Source organism: Salarias fasciatus, chromosome 11, assembly GCF_902148845.1.
Source record: "Salarias fasciatus chromosome 11, fSalaFa1.1, whole genome shotgun sequence".
Lineage (NCBI taxonomy): Eukaryota > Metazoa > Chordata > Actinopteri > Blenniiformes > Blenniidae > Salarias > Salarias fasciatus.
In genome coordinates this window covers 8,478,850-8,500,408 of record NC_043755.1, presented here as the reverse complement: position 1 = coordinate 8,500,408, position 21,559 = coordinate 8,478,850, and the positions used below count along the sequence as shown (strand labels likewise).

Here is a 21,559-nt window from a genome sequence, read left to right as displayed (position 1 = left end):
TTTCGGTGTGTGTGTGTGTGTGTGTGTGTGTGTGTGTGTGTGTGTGTGTGTGTGTGTGTGTGTGTGTGTGTGTGTGTGATTAAGCCCAGTTGACGTTTTGTAAATGCAGTTGTACTAGAGTGCAAATTTGCAGAACTTTTTCCACTTCTCTCCATTTATTTCTATGCAAGACCTAAATGTCTCATAATGTATTTGTGGATGCATAATATTTGCTGTTTAATTGCCTGTATTCTTAATTCTTAAGTTGTTGATTTTTCTTTTAATTGTTTGCTGCATTGCTTATTTTTTATTGTTGTTCATTCTCCCATCAGGTTCCCTGCTGTGGATTCTAATGATGGCATATCTTAGTCTTCATCATAATCTCATTTCATAATCAACATCAGACAAGCGCGGGAAAGACTGCGATTCATTACCCCAGGACGGCATGATTATCTGATAAGATTTCTATTAACCTGAGTGATTTTGATTGATATTTAATTTCAATAAAAAACGAGTTAGCTCTGACCTTGAAGTAGTTTACGCACGGCCCTGTTTAATATGTGGTTTGTTTACCCACAACGCGGCCTCTCAGGCGGATCTGGACTGGCGCGGGCCTGAACAGAGAATACTGATTGGTTGATAAAGCGCACGCGGCAGCGCTGTATCTGCCTGGAAGGTCAGGCTGAGGGAAAAACTAACTCACTGATATGTAACGGAAGGAAACGTGCTGTACCGAAGCTGTGGCGCTGCCAGCTTCTGCTGCACGTGTTGAGAGAACGAGGCTTAGTAAATAGATACAAACCTGTCCGTGTAGCTGCTGTCTTTCAAGCACATTGGTGAGTTTGCGCGTCTTACTGCTGCTTTTATGATATATGTTGGGCTGAAGAAACGACACTTGCCTCAAAATTTATCACAAATAACTTAAACCCGGGCTTTTTTTAGATGTGCGCGAGCTCCAAACATTTAATTCTTTCCTCGGTGTTCACAAAGTGCCTCTTGTGAATAAGATCAAGACAGTTTGGTGAACAAAAGTGAGCTACATAAAATCAAACTTACCTGCTGACAAGGTTTGAGATGTGAAAACTGTTTTACATCAGATTATGTAAATGTCCAATTAAGACCATATCTCCATATTCTTAATGCTTTTTTTTCAGCCTGTACTGTATTTCCCCCTTATTTTTGATTTGACCACACTTAAACATTTGTATGTTTTTACTTTTACCATGTTTGAATTTAAAATATGCTGCTGTGACTCCCCATCCAAAGAACAAAATAATCATTATTAGGTGTGTTTTTATTTTCATTTTTTTTCTTAATTTTTTAATAACTGTGAAACAGTTTTGCACAAGTCAGTCCCATGGAGTGAGAAGTATCAATTATTCCTTATGTCCATCTAAATACATCTATTGCCAGATTTTACACAGATGTTGATTTATTTATTGGTATATTCTTTTTCTATAAAGTGCTGAGACTGTCCTGTTGGGACAGTTTATCTGTTATATATTATATATATATGGTATATATTGTCTTGATTGTTTTAGAGATCAAACACAACATATTGACAATAACTTTGTAAACAGCGTGGCGTGAGTGGCGGAGGAACAGTGAGCACGAAGAGATGAGTCGAAGTTGAGTGGTCCACTTCTTTTTTATTTTCTTGTGCAAAAATCAAAGACAAAGTGCCAAAAGTGCAAAAAGGTACATTGGAGGATTTCCGGAGTCGGGCTTCCCCAGCAGCAGCACACAGCTCACAGCTGGCGCCAACACAATCACAGGTCTCTCTCTACTGAGTGTCTTCGGGCCCTTAAATACACCCAGCTTAATAGGGTAAAACCATAAAAACTCCAGGAGGTATAAAACATAATATCAGATCTCTAAAACTATGTTAAAATCCTCCACTATAAACTCATAATATTAACCTAACGAAAACAAAACCCAAACTAACGACCAAAGTAAATACATGAAATCCTAAACCATATCTAAAATCCGTGAAACCACCCCCCACCCATTTCCACTCTTGGTCCAGCGGACACCACTCCTGGACACAAGAGCAGAAGGTGAGTTAAAAATCACACACACTTTGCCACATTCGCACACCCAACACCTTCTCCACACTCACTGCATGCATGCCAACACCTAAAAGAAAAGCTTATTAAAACCAAGCACATATATTGCACGTTTCCAATTTCATTTGTCATTTGTCTTGCAGGTCCACCGCTACGCCCGACCAGACCCACAGACAAACGTTTTCCAACAAATAAATAATTTAAAATGACAATCGTTGTGCAAATTATTCTTTATGTGCAAATTAGCTCCTTTAGTTCCCCGGTGTGCATTACAAAGTGCAAAGTGAATGAGAGAAAAAGTGTCTGTGTGCAAAGTGCAGTGCATTTCACCAGTGACAAACGCCTGTTCGCCACAAACTTTAAAAGCAAATCCAGTATTGTTCCAATAAATATATATTGTGTGTATTTGAATAAATATTTATTTGTTGCTGACTGTCTGGCATAATTTGGGGAAAAAAATGCTAGTTTTGTAAGCAACATTTAAGAATGCTTTCAAACAATTGAGTCATAATGAGAAAAAAAAGACCAAACAGTACTGTATTTTAAAAAGTAATAGTTTTTACTTAATCAAAAGATGCCATATTTTGAAATTTCCCCTGCAATTGCATTTTGTATGTGGACAGTTGAATTGCATGATCAAATCTATATACTGTGTCTTGTTCTTTAGATACTTAGTCTGGATGAACATACTGTATCTGTTACAAACAAGCACATGTGATCCATGGTGTGGATTACATAATGAAGCTCATCCACAGATTTCAGTGTCAGTGTTTCAATAGCGTGGCATTAAGATGTTTCAGCTTGACACCGATTCTGCAACTTTCTCTCACGTGTATTTTATTAATTACACTTTGTGTGTGTGTGTGTGTGTGTGTGTGTTTAGCCTTCGCTTGCAGCTATGAAGTACATCCTGGTTACGGGTGGGGTCATATCAGGTATCGGTAAGGGCATCATCTCCAGCAGTATTGGAACGATCCTCAAGTCCTGCGGCCTTCATGTCACAGCCATCAAAATCGACCCGTACATCAATATCGACGCCGGCACCTTTTCACCGTATGAACATGGTGAGGAATATACTGCATCCTTTTGTCCTGTCATCTGGTGCTTTATTTCAGTATGTAGTGAAAACCGGTGGTTAATATTTAAGGGATGTAGTGTTGGATTACGGCTTTGAGGGTGGATGAAGCAGCACAGATTCAGGTTGTCTCTGTAAACTGTCTCTTTGTTGTCGGCAAACTAAATCGCTGAGTTTCGGCTTGTTTTGAGCTGCTGTCACGCTGATCCTGTGATGGGCCGGTGTAATGTCTTTGCAGGCGAAGTGTTTGTCCTTGATGACGGCGGGGAGGTGGATCTTGACTTGGGGAACTATGAACGCTTCCTGGACATCCGTCTTATCAGAGACAACAACATCACGACCGGAAAAATCTACCAGGCTGTAATCAACAAGGAGAGGAGAGGGGACTACCTCGGCAAGACTGTACAAGGTTGGAGCCTCTGAAACTTGTTCCATAGTTCTTCATGTTACAGAGACACCTTTGTATGTTTGTGTCAGTGTTGTTTTTGGCAGCCTGTTTCGATTTAGTTTTAGTCTTAGTCTTTTAGAGGAAATGCTTATTAGTTTTAGTCTCATTTTAGTCATCCCTACACTTGATAGTTTTAGTCTAGTTTTAGTCATTTAAAAAGAAAAAAGGCTTCAACAACACATGATGAAGACAGACACTGGAAATTGTAAACCAAACAAAAATAATAAAATGTACTTAAATGGCACAAAACCAACATAACACATTGATGCCTTCGAACATTAAATAATAATCTGGACTAGTTTGATACTTTACAACCTCAATGCAGTGAGCTGCACAGATTGAGAGGACTAATGGGAGTTTTGCTGATACTTTCAAGCTATTTTTATAATGTCCATGTCGATACGCGATCTTTATTAAAACTGGTCTGTTATGTTTCTATCGTACTGATTTGAACTGGTAAGAGCCTATTACTTTTGGAGGAGTGATAAAACCAATATTAAGACAGTTATTAAGAAAATACTATTATTAAAACAACTGAAATAAACAAAACTAATTCCTCGGGTACACTTGAATGGTATGAAACACTTGGAAGTCTTCAAAACTGAAATGACAAACATAACTTGAGTTTGATGTACTTTGTGAGTATTCCTTACATGAATTTTCTCCATGCAAATTTTAAACAAAAGTTGAAATAATGATAATAAAAAAAGAAAAAGTAAAGATTTATTAGGTACTTGGGGAAAAATAATAAAAAAAAATCTTCACCAATCAATGGTGGGCTCCTATAGCAGTTTGACAGTGAGAACAAACAGTGAAAGGTTGGATTAGATCCTCCGTCTCCCACTACGAGGCATTCTGTTTTATTTTCTGCTGGATTATGATTAAAGTACATCCATAAATCACTGTGTCTTTTCCTCCCGCCAAGCCTCAGTGCCGAAGTTTCTGCCACGCTCTCTCGTGCGCCGGTGCATGCACTGCATGTCTGCTGAAGGGCGTGGTCAAACAAGAACAGGAAGCAGCTCGTGAATTGCTGATATTTTCAGAGTAACCATCATCGCGTGTGTGAACAAGCTGGGGGAACCGCATTTGTTTTCATTTATTTTGATAGTTGAAATACGGACATTTTCGTCTCGTCTCGTTAACGAAAACAACAGATACGTCTCGTCAAATTTCCGTCTGTAAAGAGGTATTTTTAGCTCCTCGCGTCTCGTTTTAGTCACGGAAAAAAGGGGCGTTGACGAAATATTTTCGTTGTCATCGTTAAAGAAAACAACACTGGTTTGTGTCTGATCAGAGCTCCTGTGTCTGTGAAAGAAATGTGTGTCAAACCAGATTGTTTGCATTCTGGAATTGAAATGACCCACTTTTGGTGACCACATACAGAAGGGTAAACAACGCTGTAGTCTTAAGCATTTCATTCAAAATTACAACATAGTTGACTCATGGTACTTAACAGCCATCGGAGAATATAGAACAAGCAATCTGCCATTCAAATTGTACATCAGGCTTTTTAAAATCTTTTATCATTTATTCAATTTTATATAGGCATGCTCAGTTTATGTAAGTTAGGTTTCCAGCTGAGAAGAGGTAAAAAGCCGGGTACAGACATCACAGAGACAATATTAATTCAGTTTTATTGATAGAGCGCCCAAAAGGATCGTCGTCTTATGGCACTTCTACAGAGAAAAGCTCAGCAATCCCGCATGAGCGAGCACAGGAGACTGTGGGAAGGAAAAATTCTCTCTTAACAGCAAGAAACTTGCAAAACCAGATTCGGATATGGAGACTTTCTGCTGTTCTGGCTGGGGATAGAAAACGAGCGATAAGCAGATTGTCATAAATCCACCCACTGCAGACGTGATGGGGCAGGAGGATCAGACCGCAGATTTCCACTTCTACCGCTGGAGATCCTGCAGGAAGGTAGAGAGAGAGAGAACCGAGAGCACAGATTGTGGCAGAGAGACCGTTTTTGACGTGTAACAGTGAAATGTGGGATGAGTCAGGAGAGGAGCTCAGTGCAGGTCTCCCAGCAGTATGAAGCTGCAGCCTGAACCAGCCCTAACTCTCTAAGTTTTATTAAAGTTTATAGCTTAACCTTAAAAGAAGAGCCTGTGCTGGCCTGCGTGGCATGTTTTAGGATTATTAAAAGAGGCCAAAATCTACACGTGCACAGAGAGAACAGACAAACTCCACACAGACGGGCCCCGAGATGCAGTCACACACCAAGTCTTGCTACTTTAAGGCGAGAGTGCACTGTGTGTGTGTCTTTGTGTGAAACGACAGATCATGTAAAGTTCATCGACTCCTGAACTGGTAAAATGCACCATATAAGTAAAGCTCATTTACCGTGAGCGCTGCTCAGCTCCTTTATGGATGTACTTAACTCTTCTCAGTGGTGCCTCACATCACCGATGCCATTCAGGAGTGGGTAATGAAGCAGGCGAGGATTTCTGTGGACGACGACGGCGTGGAGCCTCAAGTTTGTGTCATCGAGGTGAGTTGTTCCCAGTGAGCCTCATTCTGTCGGCTGGAATGAGGTTTGGATTCAGTGTGAGTGGGTAATGAATAATGCATTTTTATGGTAAGAACTGCAGCTTTTATCCTCTTATAGGTCACAAAATGATTCGTGACTTATTGTTGCTTTCTATCGTGCCGCAGAAATGGATGAAGTCGATCTTAAATGAAGTTTTTCTGCTTGATGCTGTAAAAAAAAAAAAAGTATTGGCTCAAATCAACAAGAAGTATGAGGAACCACTGAACCTGCACGTATAGGCATGTCAGGGAGAAGGATGAAGGGAATTCAAGAAAAACAGAGTGATTTTAAAAATGAATTTGTTAAAGAGAAGCATGTAAAAAAAAAAAACCCACCAGCGTCAGTGAAACGGACTGCTTTCAGCCATGGAGGAAAGCAAGCTGTATTTATTGTTTAGTAACAGAACCATAGAAGTGTCAGAACAGTGTTATGAATCAAGTGTTTGTTTTACTGTTTGTTCTTCTGATTTACTTCAAATCCTCATAAACAAAAGTTCAGTTATTGTTCTGCCTCTGGCAGTTTTTCCTCCTCAAACCAGTTCTGATATACCATTAGTGGCTCAGTGTTTGTTGACAAAACGCTGTCTTTAGTCTGAATGCTTCAAAAAAAAAAAAAAAAAAAGTTTGCTCGCACACGCAGTTCTTCCTTTAAGCCGATGTTTTGTGTCGACAGCTGGGCGGCACGGTGGGGGACATTGAGAGCATGCCTTTCATTGAGGCCTTCAGACAGTTCCAGTTCAAAGTGAAGAGGGAGAACTTCTGCAACATCCATGTCAGCCTGATACCACAGGTAGCTTCACCGCTGACCGCACACAACAGACCTTCGTCACACTGCTGGATATAGCATGAATACATAATACATGACCCTGTTGTTTTGTTTTGCATTGCCTCGGTAGTGGAAATAAAGATATTAGTCAGATGGGATCATTCAACGTCAATGTTTTGCGTTTGTCCGTAGCCCAGCCCCACCGGAGAGCAAAAGACCAAACCGACACAGAACAGCGTTCGAGAGCTCAGGGGCTTGGGTTTGTCTCCAGATTTGGTAAGTCAGATTATAATCGTGTTTGAAAAGCGCTCTCTCCAACCTCCAGGTTCTCACGTGTGAATTGCCTGAAGCCTGCACCAAGCCCAGTGTCGCTTTGTTCGTTTCCCGTTATGTTAATGAGGCTGTTCCTTTGACAGATCATGTGTCGTTGTGCAACAGTCCTGGAAACATCAGTCAAGGAGAAGATCTCCATGTTTTGTCACGTGGAGCCCACACAGGTGAAGTCTCCATATCACAACTGAGATTTATTCTCAAACCATTCAGTTGATTGCAACACTACTTAAATCTGCACTTCTTCTGTTTAAAAGCAAACTCCAATTTACCCAAAAATCAGAAGTTACACAACTGTGAATACTTGATACAGCATTCTGTTGTCAAACAGGGACATCTGGTGGTCACTAGCAGCACGCACTGGGGTATTTTTCACTTGTGAATATCTAGTTGCTCGCAGGACCAACCAAACTAAACAGTTAAATTTTTCGTCCAGAAAGTACGGTGAGTGAAGATCAGGGCTTTGTTTGAGCCACTCGTTGCTTCAAGGCCCCCCATTTCTTCTTGGCAGTAAAAGGAGTCCTTCAGCTTTTATTGGGTAAAATATGCGTAGTTTGAAAGTTTTAACCTTGGTGTTGTTCAGAGTATTTTAACACTTAAACGACCGTATAAAGCTCGAGCATCACATGCCAGAGACGGAATTATCTCTTGCAAAGTGGCCAAAATCTCATGTTTCACCGTCTCGTCCAAACATGGATCAACTTTAGTCTGACCATAAAGATTACCTCGGAGGTTTGAGTGCTACTGTTTACATTGCAATGTGTTGTTTACAAAAAGGTACATGAATTATAATGAATGGCTGAAGGTGATTGCATGAATCGGGCATTAAAACCTTAGTTTTATGACATTTGCTAAATGTCATAAAACTAAAATAACGACATATACCTTAAACTTAAGCTTGGTATCGTACATTGAGGGGAAAAAAAAAAAACAACCCAAAGTTGACATGTTTTCCACCGTGCTTTCAGGTGATCTGCGTCCAGGACGTGTCGTCGGTGTACCGGGTGCCTCTGCTGCTGGAGGACCAGGGCGTTGTGGACTACTTCTGCCAGAGGCTGAACCTGCCTGTCGAGATGAGGAGCAGAAAGATGCTCACAAAGTGGAAGGAGATGGCTGACAGGTTAAGCCCCCCCCCCCTTTAACGTTAAAAACAAACCTTTTGGTCATGATGGAGGAAACGACAAAACGCCAATGACTGAATGTTAGTTCAGTTCACCTGAGGTTGAATGATCGTTGCATGATTTATCCTAAGAAATCTCTTTTTTTGTGTGTCTCTCAGATCTGACAAGCTCCTGGAGCAGGTTTCCATAGCCCTGGTGGGGAAATACACAAAACTATCTGACTCCTACACGTCTGTCATTAAAGCCTTGGAGCACTCAGCACTCGCTATTAATTACAAGCTGGACGTTAAGGTGGGGAAACATTTCAAAAATATCTTTTGATCTTTAGATTAAGTGCCACATTATTTTTGGACTGTTGATCCTCAAAACGTGCAGAACTCGTGTCATGTTTTCGAATGGTTGTATTTCATCTGGCCGTTTGCTCCTCTCGCAGTACATAGACTCTGCAGACCTGGAGACGAGCACTCTGAAAGAAGAGCCGGTGAAATACCACGAGGCCTGGCAGAAGCTGTGCAGCGCGCAGTGAGTAGACGAGACAGTGGAGACTTCCTGTGCCGTCAAGCTCGGACAGGCTGAGGAAGTTTTGCAGCTGCCTGTATAAAGTTTTCACCCAGCGACGATTCAGGGAGCGCGCACATGCCACATGATGGCAGTAAAACGTAATGTCTGAAAGAGTAAACTTTGTGGGCCCTGTCGTTGTTTTCTAATGGGCAGTTTTCAGGCTGTTAGGAGCTCAGGAAGGCAAATGTTCTGCAAAATGCAAGGAGATAATTTCACAGCTTTGGGGATTTGTGTTGATAGAGGAAACATGATTTTGTTTGATTGTTGGATGCGAAAGTTCCAGATGAATTCCTAATGAGGTTTTGAACATTAACATAGTTTTTTTCCAATTAAGTTTCTTCCCATCAATGATGATGAATTATGTGATTGATTTAGTTTACTAGAGTTATGGGCAATAACAGCCCAGCATTTTGGCTTCAGACTGTGTCCAAGGAGCAAGTGACAGAAGGTTTGAAAGGAGGAAAAAAATACATATGAGACTTGAATGTTTTTCTTTTCTTTCCATAGTGGTGTGTTGGTGCCAGGAGGTTTCGGTGTAAGAGGGACAGAAGGCAAAATGTTGGCTATTAACTGGGCGAGAAAACAGAACAAGCCATTCCTGGGTAAGGGGGATGTGATGCTGTGTCCTCTCTGGGGTTTATGGTCTTTTAACATTTCATGGAGGATGCAAATCAGAGCTAAACTAGAAAATAAAACATGTTCCTTCTTATTTGCTCACTGTCACTTAGCATTGATTTATGACGCACTGCTGCACTCACATCCTTATGTGTTTGTAGTCTGTAGTCTTCTTTTAAAAAAAAAAAGAAAAAGTAAAAGCTTCCTTCTACATTATCATATTTTGTTGTTGTACGAGGCAGCACTTCCCCTGAATGTCATTATTTTGACCCACGTTTGCAGAAAATTGGAAGTGAAAACAAAGCTTTTAAATTAATGGTAAGGAACAAATATAAAGCCAAATACAGTCGATGGCATCATTATTTACCATATTGGAGAGTGCTAAGAATTTGCATTATGGATGCTTGCAACAAACCCCTGAAGGTTGTAGAGACTCCCAACAAGGTTTTTATCCCCTAAAATAAATCACTTTTAACTGATTTTTTTTTAAATTCTGTTTTAGCAGATCTGCACAAAACTGAAAAAAGTTGATATCTTCTACTCATTTGGGCATCTATCTGAAAACCTCTGAAAGTTTATCTCTGTCCAGTGTTTGTGTACCAAATAGTTTGGGGTTTTTTTTTCCAGAAAAATAATGGAGTTTATGTTCAGAGTTACAGCAGAGACTCTTGTTTTCTTCAGCAAGAAAAAAACCCCCCAAAAAACTGAATCACACCACTGAAAAAAAGATATAAATCTGAATGTGTATCTGCAATCACTTTCCTTTGTGTTCATATCTGCTCATAATTTCAGACCTTCGCAGACTGAAATATTCTCTATTGAGCAGAAAAAAAAGTGTAATTACAGCCACTCACATTATTCACTAATTTAAAATAATTGGACCTGGTGTTTAGAAACAGGCTAATTTCGCTCATAGACGCCGTATAATTGTGCTTAAAAACACCAAGTCCGTCAAAGTCGCTCGCAGCGGCAGGCTCCTGTTCTCTGGCTCTTTATTTTTTTCTGAAACTCTCTTTTGAGCTCTCATAATAAGTCGTCGTTATCCAAGAATCCGGTTGGTCTTGTTTGTTGCAGGCGTGTGCTTGGGCATGCAGCTGGCTGTGTGCGAGTTCGCCCGCAACGTCCTCGGATGGGAAGGTGAGTAATTGGCAGGTCGGCTTGGGACGCCGCTCATGAACATTTCATTCCTGCGGTTTCTAATTTAATGATGAAAGAAGCGTCGACCTGTTGGGGGGATTGATTTGAGCTTTGATCTGTCTGGCTTATCTCCTGCAGATGCCAACTCCACAGAATTTAATCCAGAATCCAAACACCCTGTGGTCGGTTGTCTTTTTTTTTTTTTTTTTTTTTCCCTCTCTCTCTTTCTCACATCATGCTCTGATCTCACAATATCAGCGGAGTAATTGAACATCACGTTTGATCTGGACAGGTGATTGACATGCCTGAGCACAACCCAGGGCAGCTGGGCGGGACGATGAGGCTTGGGAGGAGGCGCACCATTTTCACCACCAGAGACAGCGTACTGAGTGAGTGATTTCCGAAGTAAACAGTCACTTTTTTCTTTTCTTTTTTTTTTTTTTTTTTTCAAGTTCACTTTGTCTTAATTCATATTTCGTTCCTGCAGGAAAACTGTACGGCGATGTGGAACACGTAGACGAACGACACAGACACAGATTTGAAGTAAGAATAAAGAAATTGAACGCAAACTTTTAATGAAAGAATGAATTTTGGATATCAATTGAAATGACTATTCTAGAAACGGGCTGAGGGTTATTTCCTCCATTTCATTAGAAAAATATCTGAAGGCTCACTCCAAATTTGTTTTTGGGTTGAGTTATGTTGGAGGAGCTGAAAGTGAGAGATCACTTACAGCAGAGGTCAGCGTCACATTTGATTCCTTTTTCGTTTGTTGTCATGGTGAAAACTGCTGATGTCTTCGCAAACTGGAGGAAACAGCTGTTACAAGTCTTATTGTGATGCAGATATGCGCGGAATGATTCAGTTTAATGGCCATGTAAACGGTCACAGTGTACTCTTGAAATTTATCAGCTGTCTTCTGCTCATCAGTCAAAATCATGATCTATTTTCTGTCCGGTAGCCACTTTCAGAGTGCAGCTCGAGTCTGCAGACATCTGACCTTGTTTAATGAGAAAAACGAAAGAAGTAAAATACGATAATATTAAGTTTTAAATATTTTGCACAAATGATCTAAATTTCCAATCAGCCCATAAACACTTAATATAAACTAAAGAAATGTATTTTTTCTTTTCACAAGGCCTTTAGCTTTTTTTTTCAATTCTGTTCTTTTCAGTGTTTATTGATCTGTTGTTTTGAAGCACTCTGTGATGTTCGCTTTTAAAAATGACCCACTAAGTACATGTTGTGTCATTTCAGGTGAATCCAGAGCTGAAGCACCACTTTGCAAAAGAGGGACTTCATTTTGTCGGCCAAGATGTGGAAGGAGAGCGAATGGAGGTCATTGAATTGCAAGGTGAGTGGAAAGTGATTTTTGAGAACAGGCGTCCATGAGCAACTTTCAGTAAGTTGATATTTGAGATGTACTTGACCTCGAACCGTCCCGCTTTGGTCTGATGTAGGAATATTTTAGCGGCTGTAGTAAACGAGGTCACGTGTCGTTTCACGTTTTATTTTCAGACCACTGTTACTTTGTTGGAGTGCAGTACCACCCAGAGTTCACCTCCAGGCCCATCAAACCCTCTCCTCCATACTTCGGTCTCCTCCTGGCCGCTGCAGGGAAACTCCAGAGCTACCTGGCTAAAGGCTGCCGTCTCTCGCCGCGGTAAGCCCAACTCCATCCAGGAGTTATCGCTGCTTTACAGCCGATAATCCAGTGGTTCATCAGTGCAGCTGTAACTTCTCTCAGGTCTCTGTTTCAGCCTTGTTCTCACTTGAGTCTTTCATAGCGTACCGGCACAGATTATGGCAATTTGCTGTTTTTTAATGAGCTTTTTAGCTGCACTGACTGGACTATTCTGTGATAAGATTGGCTGAAATTACTCTTGGGCTTCAAGTCACATTAGACCGAGGTTTTGAAAATGTGACTGTTCTTTCTATTTTCAAACTGAGGTTGCACCTGGTCTCCAGCCAAACAGCATCAATACACACAAATGTGGGGACATAATTAGGACAGCTGTACCAAGCATTTAATTACATTTCGTAGGTGTATTTTATGTTTTATAATTAAGTCCAAACTTGTAGAAACTGAATTCACAATACGTTGTGACGTCCCTGTAAATGACTTACTCTGCCATCTTCCTTTTCTGCTTTTTCCATTTCAGGGACACTTACAGCGACCACAGTGGAAGCAGCTCTCCTGACGTGGACATCTCTGACCTCAAGTTTCCCTCGTTGTAGTCCCACTTTGTTACGTCTTTAAAAGTCCAGCATATCAGTGCAAGGCCCAGACACAACCAGGTGTATCTTCATGTTGCTGCTAAACCAGATGATGTCTGAGGCCGTTGTAATGCAGACTGACACACGGCAACAGGTTGCATTGCCTGTGCTGGTTGTATTAATGTCAGGGAATTCTGTATTTTTTTTGCCGGTACTGCAGAATTACAGCAAAATGGGTCAAATACAGATGTTCATGTGGTGGGATCTCTGAGTAAACATACACAGAAATCAATATAGGTGTATGGTTACTAGTAATACTTGTAAAAAACTGAAAAACTGTCTAGATCGCAAGCACTGTGGTATCAGATAATGGTTCCAGAGAATTTAAAATGAGGGCCAGCTCTTGTTGCAGCGACCTTGATTCTCAGTGCATGAGCACACTGAAGCACACTGGTAGACATGGTGCCTTTACTTCCTCAACATATGTGTGTCTTACTGTTTTGTTTCACATACCTCTTCCTGCCGTGGGATTCCAACTTCAGTTTAATTTTTTTTTTTTTTTTTTTTTTTTTGCATTTATTCTGAGTGGTTAAAAATGAAATGTGTCACTATCATGCGTGCTTAAGATGTCATTTAAACGCTCGCTGGTTAGACACCGGGTTTTAATTTCTGCACAGAAATTCATGCATGCAGATTTTGTGCATTTTTTAGAGGTTATAAGTTTTTAATGCCCTTAACCTGATCTCACCAGTTCAGGGTGTGCGACTTTTATGTTTGAAAAGCCCTTTGCCACCAACTCATAAACATAATTTTGCACCGCATTACCCTTAACGATCACATCTGACCCATAACTTCCTGAAATGCACTATGCTGATGCACAGTCATCTGACAATCCGGCCAACTTTAAGTGACCCTTGAGCCAACTGCTGGCACCGAAATGAAAAAGAAAGTTTAGGGATCAAATGGAGGTCTCGGGTTTTATATCACTTTTTAAATACTAAACAGCAGCAGCAGCAGCCATCTGGAAATTGTACAAATCGCACTGCATTTTCAGTCCTTGTTGACCTGCATGCAGAACTACAGCTGACAATGCTTTGGTCTGTTTGTTCGACTCTAAAAATGTATGGATGATCCATATTTTTTTTGTATTTATCAGGGTATGATGCATGTGTGTCTATTTCAAATAAATGGATTTTAATTTCTCTTGATGAAGTTGTCATTTTACATTTGGTATCTGCAGCAGTGGATAAATACACTGACTTTAGAGTTGATCATTTATTAAGATTTGAAATGAGGCAAATGAAGTTGTTTATGCAACTTGATTATGTTTCCATTAAATGTTTTAAAAGATCCATGGCTCATACAAAATACTAATAAGCTAAAGTACTTTCTGAATATGCTGAAACCACGTTGTGTACTGTTTATTATAATTTCATTTGCATGCTTCTTACATTATAAGCGCAAATGAATGTCATCTCATTTTAATTAGCAGCAGTTGCAGGAACCTCCATCAATTTTCTATACCAACTTTAATTAGAATAACAGTTGCAGTAAACTGGAGCCAAACCCAGCTGACAGTGGGAACCTTGGATAAATCTCTGCGCCAGAACAGTTCACACTCGGTCAGTAATTCCCCTGCATTTCATTGGATTATGGGATGAAACTGGAGCATCCCAAAAGAAAAAAGAAAAAAAAAAACACATCTGAAAGGCCTTTTAACCATGATGCATCTTGCTCAGGTGGAATCTGTCAGTTATTCCCTTCATCTTCTGTCCTCATGGGGTCACAGTTGCATCATAAAAAGCAAAGCACCCTCCACACCTTTTGCCCCCCACAACTTCCTCCGGCTCTTCAGACTCTAAGCCAGACCATCCAAAAGATAAAAATTCTTCAGCAGCTCCTGAAGTGACCCTGGGGCCTCCTTCAAATTTGACATGCCTGGTGAACCTCTGAAAAGAGGCGATCCGGCGGGGGGGGGGGCAGCATCCTAATCAGACGCCTGGACCACCTCACCTGGCTCGTCTCAATATGGAGGAGAAGCGGCTCTATTTTGAGTGTCGCTCGCATGGCCGAGCCCCTCACTCTATCACCCAGATTGAGCCCCGCCAGCCGGAGGGGAGAAGTCATCTTCAGCCGCTTGTATCTGTGAACTCGTTCCTTCTGTCGTGACCCAAAGTTCACGGCCATCGGAGAGGGTGGGGATGGAGACGGAGAGCCTCGCTTTGGAGGCTGTCTGAATCTGCAGCCTGCATCTCCATTCCTCCACGAGGCAGAACGTCCTTTTCTGTGACGAGACCACGGACTGAAGCCTGGAGTTGATTGACATATCAGCCGCTTCACATTAAGCTCCAAACTAATCCAAAAAAGAAAAGAAAAATCAGGTCTTCACATTGTGATTATCAGAATCTTGTTTTACATTTTGAAGGATTTCATAACAAAATGCCACTGAAGCTTGATATTAAACTGGATCTGTCATCACTAAATATAGATATTGTTATTATTACTCCAATGTTCATATATAAACATAACATCACCACGGCTCCAGCAAAACTATTGTGGAGAACATAGTTAAACATCCTGAAGTTTTCCCAGAGGAGTTAAGGTGGTATTGTTGTCAACTTCCCTTTTTCTGTAGCAAAGTTCACCCTCCAGACTGCATCATAGCAAAGCCGCTCGGAGCTTCCAGCATCGACCCTCCTGTTCTCTGCTGGTTGAAGACGACATGCAGCCCATGAGTCACTGATGACAGGAAGCTGCACAGTTTCCCTTGATAAAGTGTTAAATATAAGAATGACTTCCTCAGAAGTTCCCTCCTTCCTCTCCCACGTGCTCTTTCCATTTGCCCCTCCTTTTGTCAAGTAACAACAGGCAAACTTTACAAGTCCACACCCCTGCACAGCCACACTTGTGCACATGCTTTACAGCGCCGGGATCAGTAGCTTGGGTGTGAACTGTGACGACACTGGAATCATTTTTCAGGTGACAGAATTTTTTTTTTCTTCTCCTTGTTTCTGTCAGAGGATCTGGACGGCCACCATGGGAATGACACTGAGGGACCCGAGCTGCATCCCTGAACTGGTTCGATGTTTGGGATGTGAAAACACACTGCTCTGCTGGTTGCAAGATTAATAAGGAGTGGCTGCATAGTTTCTCAACATTTGGAGCATCAGAAGTAGGAAGCCGGTATGGGACTGCTCGTTTCTCTCAGGTTTCCTCTCCGTCTCGTTCTCTAATCTCCATTTCAGGAATTCTGCTGGTTCACTCCTCTTTAACATTTCCTTTTCCTTTTTGTGACTAATTAGTGAATTCCTGCTTGGTTTCATTTTCACCACAGCCTCTGTTCACCTTTCTGTTCCTTCCAAACTGACTCGGCCTCTGTGTTGTGGCCATCAGCTGCCATGGACCTGACTCTGTGGCAGTACCAGTTCAGGATCATCATGCTGGGGGATTCCACTGTGGGCAAGTCCTCCCTGCTCAAGCGTTACACTGAAGACCTGTTCCTGGAGTCCATCAACCAGACAGTAGGCGTGGACTTCTACGTTCACTTCCTGGAGGTGGAGCCGGGGATTCGAGTCAAGCTGCAGTTCTGGGACACAGCTGGACAGGAGCGATTCAGGTGGGAACACACTCATCTGCAGTGAGAACGCTCATGGTTTGTAACCACAGCGTCACCCTCGGGTTCTAATGAACTGTCGCATGTGTAATTTTTGCCAGATACCAGAAAACTGATCAAAACCTCCCAAGCTGTAGCTATTTCCATGATTCTGTTGTGAATCTTAATATAAAATGCAAAGGTTGTTTGCCTCACTGTATAAGATACTTAAACATGCAATGAACTCACCAAATAAACCGCTGCTGATCATTCAGTTCATTTCAGAGCCGTTGGACAGTGTTTGCTTCTGGCTGTGACTCTGTATCCGCCCTGCCATCCTCACGGTATCAGTGTTCAAACACTGAAATGCAGAGATTGTAATGCTTAAAGTAGAAAAGGCACATTTCAGAGCGGGCGGTATTTTCCATGTGTGGCATATTCAATGACGGAACAATGTCAGAGTTTTGTTTCGTCTCGAAATTCATTACGTGAGCTCTCCAGTTGAATGAGCTGCAGCAAATTACAAACAGGGGCTGTTTACATGGTCTCTAAAAGCCGACAATCCAACCAAAAGCTCGGCCAAATCAACTTGCAGTAAGAAGTGCTCTCATCATGAAGTCCATTTTCACTCACTGTTTGCAGGAAGACCCTTTATTTGAGCACGTCTTTTGGATTAAATATTCACCGGGTCACGGGGGAACTTCATGCCTTTGGAAATTTCACGATTAGGGTTATCAGTTTTTCACATGGAGACAGATTCTTTGTCAATCTGCTTATCTGGAAGAGCTTAGCTGACACAGTGCAGCTGTTGTTTCTGAGTGGAACAGCCGCTAAGCAGTCTGAACTCTGCTCTCTCCTTTATAGACTTTTTGGAGTTATTTTTGTCTTTTGTTGAATTTTAAACAGCCTCTCTCCTCCTTGCCTCCCGTCTCCCCGCAGGTCGGTGACCCGCTCCTATTACCGCAACTCCGTCGGAGGGATGCTGGTGTTCGACATGACCAACCGGGACTCCTTCAACCACGTCAAGGAATGGCACGACGAGGTGTGCGAGCGGGTGCAGCCGTTCAAGGTCCTCTTCATCCTGGTGGGTCAGAAAAGCGACAGGGACGCCCACAAGGAGAGGGCGGTGAGCCGGGAGGAGGCGGAGAAGCTGGCCGGCCAGCTGGGGATGCCCTACGTGGAGGCGTCCGCCAAGACCGGGCAGAACGTGAGGGAGTGCTTCGAGCTGCTCGCCCGGCGGATCTACCAGGGCCTGCTGAGCGGCGAGGTGGAGCTGCAGGAGGGCTGGGACGGGGTGAAGTGCACCGCCCCGCTGGCGCTGCAGCAGCAGAGAGCCAGCGTGTCTCAGCCCAGCGCGGCGCCCAGGAACAGCAAGAAGTGCTGCGGTTAAGCTACAACTGATGGGCCGCTCGTACAAACACAACTTTTGCACCTTTAATATTTTGTGGTGGAGGAGACTGATGACCATCATGAATCAATCCAGAAAAGGGTTCGGAGATATTTTATGTTTGACACTTGCGGCACATTTCCCATCCTTTGACTGAAATGTCTTCTCTGCTGTTTGATTGACTTTCCTTCGTCTGCCCGACGCTTGTTACGCTCGGATTCCAGAGAAACTACCGAGGCTCTTCACATTATCTCGCAGCTTTAAGTGTTTCCTGCAGGTACACTCGTCATGCTGTAGACTTTTAATAGCCGAACCCACAGACTCCTGAATGCGCGAGACGTATCGGGCCGTTCCCTCTGCAGCGGGAGGCTGGACAGAGTATCAGGCTAATGCACTAATGAGGCCATAATTTACCACAGCTCAGCGAGAGCAGTGATGACATCCAGTAGTTTGTGCTTTTATTTAATCAGTTTAATTGCTGCTGAAAATGTCTCCGTGTCGGGGCCACATTTAATCTAAAGCAGGGGAGACCATCATATTTTCCTTGTTATTGATTTCTGCACGTCTGGACCCGGACACTGGAAAAGCGTTTCCTCAGTCTGAGCTGTTACCCACAAGATAAATTAGAGACGTCAGACGATGGTTCAAAATTCAATATTTTTTTGGAACTTGGCATTTCCATCTCTCTGGTCGCTGTACACATCAAACCAAGGTCACAGCTTCAAGCTAATGATTACAAGCACACTGAATAATTTTGAGGGAATGCAGGAAAATGATTTTGGGAACTACAGAAAAAAGTACTTTGCCCAACTTCTTCAGGACTCATTTTAGAAAAGAGAAGAGAAAAATCTGTACTTTTGGATATGTGGCATCAGGAGAACAAAAATAATTTGAATATATAATATATATAGCATCTACATATCATCACAGAACAGGTATTCAGTACAACTTAGATGTAATAACGTCAATAATGTAGAAACTTGCCAAAAGTTTAATAAGATAACTGAGACAATACCAGAACATTGTGCCAATAATTTAATACATTCTTACAATATTATTTATTTTGTTAATGAAAATCTTTTGAAATTGGAGCAACTGCATCCAATTATGCACTTTTAACATCTGGATTTCTTGGAAAGGAAAGATTTTCTGCAGTATGGATTACTGGTTTGCATAGACTTCAAGCTATGGTTGAATTACTACATTACGAGAAGGTTTTTTTTTTTTTTTTTTATACCTTCCATTGCTTTTAAACTGGAAAGAATGATTACATTATGACATTGCAAGTTGGCACACGCACCCTGAGGTGAAGGCGTTGGAGCTCGAGTTTAATTCCTTAAGCCGCAGCCGCCCTGGGCAAACAGACCCGGCTGAAATGTGATGTTGACATCTCTTCTGTTTTACTGTAGGTCAAAGCACTGTGAAAAAAACCTATTTCTCCTCGGAGACAATAAAGATCAAACTTGTTGATGGAGATAAACAATGAAACATTCAGGACTTTTGAACCTGGGGAGCGGCCATCTCTCTGCCTAGAGGTCAAGCAATCATATTGTTGTACAGAAATCATATTGCATCACCGCCGGTAGTAGCTGTGTGTTCTATAAATGATTGACTGTTTTCAGGTGCCGTTGCTAAAGGGAATTCATCTCCTGACATTGTGCTTTGATAATGTTTTGATTGGTTTCCAAGGCGTTTGCAGTTCATCTGGCCGATGGAGTCCGTGTGAACAAAATGTAGACAATTAATTTTTCTGGAAGATGATGAATCCATCGCTGTTTCTAAGCATCAGTCCGTGCCCTTGCTTCATTGCAAGTGAATTGATTACATTCATAGAATTACAGTTTTCGGTGTCATGGTGTATTGTACACTGTAAATACACAGCAGCGTTTCCATCAGAACAGTGAGGAACAGTTTATCCTCACAAAGAATTTACCACTTTCAAAAAAATCCCTTGACTTGTTTAACTCTGGCAACAAATATCCCATAGTCTAAACCTCGATACTGTTTGAACCCATTTATTTTTAAAAGCCAACATCATCTCCCAACCAAATTAAGTCAAATTGCCCAAGTGGCCAATAATAATATCAGACGTACAACCACGATTAAAACAAGTGTCACTGTCATAAAAATCATTATGTAAGCAGTGAAAATACAAATCAACACACACAAACAACCAAAAAGGAAGAAGCATTACGGTACTTACTGACCGTGATGACCAGAAGGAAACTGATTTTCTAAACTTTTCCTAATTCAATGTTTCCTCGAGGATGCTTTGAGCAACGGGTTAAGGCTCTCTGATGAGCGTAAACCAATAACACCACTGCAGACTGTATTTTTACAATATTTTCTTGTATGGCCAGTTGAAAATGCATTCTTAAAGACTTGTTAAAAGTTTTTTTTTTTTTTTAATTAACAGAAACATTGACATGTAAGTGTTTAAAAAAACAGGCTAATATCAGTGTGGTAGGGCCATGAGTGTAACGATGTGTTTTTTTTTTACCACACTTTAACACACTTCAGACCCAGCCAAATAGCCTTTCTCTCTCTCTCTCTGCTCATCTTACACTATGACATAAATCATTAATGAGGGATAATGTACGCTCACATCACATCTAAGAAGTGTGAACTTTTTGTTTTGTGTTTGTTTTTAACCAAACCACCATCATTTACGAGCAAATACAAAGTTACTGATCAGCAGCCTCAGCAGGCGCCTCTCTTTCTCTTCTTGGAGAAATATTTGAAGAAGCTCATCTGAAAATGCAGGCAGCAGCTACGTCACGGGATGTAGATATTAGCTTAAATGGTACCTGGTCACAAAGAGAGAATGAAAATTTTTTATTTTGGAAGTTTACATTTCAGTTTACATCAGTCTGCATTGACTTTTATTTTGAAAGCACTTCACTTCCGTCAGCGCTTCTTTCCTGCACTTAATGTGAGAGAAATGAACCATTACACACATTTTCAAAGTTATTTCTGTTGTCAGTTCTATCAATGGAATACCATTTATTGCCACAAAGGACATTTTTCCATCATCATCCATGTTTATTGATTCTAAAAGGAGAAAGAACATTTTTTTAAATAAGTTTTACATTTCATAACGACTCAAAAACACCCCACTTTTATCTTTTGGTGTCTGATTTTGTCATTTCTTTAATTATTAATTAAACATTGTGAATTACCAATTGTTCTTGAACGCCTCATAATGTAATGTAAAAGCTGCCTTAACGTGACTGGAGTGAATAACAGCGCCGTGTTTTTGGTAAATACTGGCCTCAAAATAAAGCTTTTGCACCAACGTGCACTCTGCTGGTCATCTCTGCCTTACATAGCGGCAACATTAAACTCCATCAATATTTTTATATGCGTCGTTAAACCCTTGTTCAGGTGTTATTATACATCATCCAGTCCGCTGAGAAATTGTTTCAAACCAGTCTGTGGTGCAAAACCAGTTGGGGAGCATTGAATTAGTTTTCTCACGTGAGCGACGTTGAGTTGGAATGGAATGGAATGCTATTTATTGTCATTGCAACAACTGTGCAACGAAATTACCGGGGTTTAAAGACGCCCAGGCAGCCTTCTAGTTGGCACCAGACCTAATAAACTTAATCTACCGATATGTTATGCGACATTAGCTGGCTAGCAATATTTTTTCAAATGTCTATTTATTTGTAACATCAATTAGAAGTCAAAATTTTATGCTGTTTTCCAAGGTGATGCTCCTGACCCTGACCTG

At 41.4% G+C, this 21,559-nt stretch overlaps 2 protein-coding genes across 3 annotated transcripts; both read left to right on the top strand.

The window, feature by feature from the left end:
- Positions 1-694: 694 nt before the first annotated feature.
- On the top strand, positions 695-14,055 carry LOC115396930 (CTP synthase 1-like). Its single transcript, XM_030103014.1, has 18 exons — positions 695-815; positions 2,929-3,109; positions 3,359-3,529; positions 5,962-6,062; positions 6,774-6,890; positions 7,059-7,142; positions 7,283-7,363; positions 8,165-8,316; positions 8,476-8,608; positions 8,751-8,839; positions 9,386-9,480; positions 10,568-10,630; positions 10,769-10,812; positions 10,923-11,019; positions 11,118-11,173; positions 11,888-11,984; positions 12,149-12,293; positions 12,793-14,055. Exons 2-18 carry the CDS (start codon positions 2,944-2,946, stop codon positions 12,866-12,868), a joined length of 1,767 nt encoding a protein of 588 aa, XP_029958874.1. The 5' UTR covers positions 695-815; positions 2,929-2,943; the 3' UTR covers positions 12,869-14,055.
- Positions 14,056-15,600: 1,545 nt separating this feature from the next.
- rab42b (RAB42, member RAS oncogene family) lies at positions 15,601-21,429 on the top strand. Of its 2 annotated transcripts, none has more exons than XM_030103295.1 (3): positions 15,601-15,826; positions 16,241-16,463; positions 17,379-21,429. In XM_030103295.1, exons 2-3 carry the CDS (start codon positions 16,246-16,248, stop codon positions 17,827-17,829), a joined length of 669 nt encoding a protein of 222 aa, XP_029959155.1. In that variant the 5' UTR covers positions 15,601-15,826; positions 16,241-16,245; the 3' UTR covers positions 17,830-21,429. The 2 variants fall into 2 exon arrangements, with proteins under 2 accessions (XP_029959155.1, XP_029959154.1); XM_030103294.1 differs by having other exon boundaries at positions 15,601-16,030; positions 17,379-21,428.
- The last annotated feature ends 130 nt before the right edge of the window (positions 21,430-21,559 follow it).

Bases quoted from the DNA above. Each gene is read 5' to 3' on its own strand.
- LOC115396930 (XM_030103014.1), top strand. From the start codon at position 2,944: ATGAAGTACATCCTGGTTACGGGTGGGGTCATATCAGGTATCGGTAAG. The intron at 3,110-3,358 runs GTGAGGAATATA...ATGTCTTTGCAG, and splicing joins CTTTTCACCGTATGAACATG to GCGAAGTGTTTGTCCTTGAT. The intron at 12,294-12,792 runs GTAAGCCCAACT...TTTCCATTTCAG, and splicing joins GGCTGCCGTCTCTCGCCGCG to GGACACTTACAGCGACCACA.
- rab42b (XM_030103295.1), top strand. From the start codon at position 16,246: ATGGACCTGACTCTGTGGCAGTACCAGTTCAGGATCATCATGCTGGGG. The intron at 16,464-17,378 runs GTGGGAACACAC...GTCTCCCCGCAG, and splicing joins GCTGGACAGGAGCGATTCAG to GTCGGTGACCCGCTCCTATT.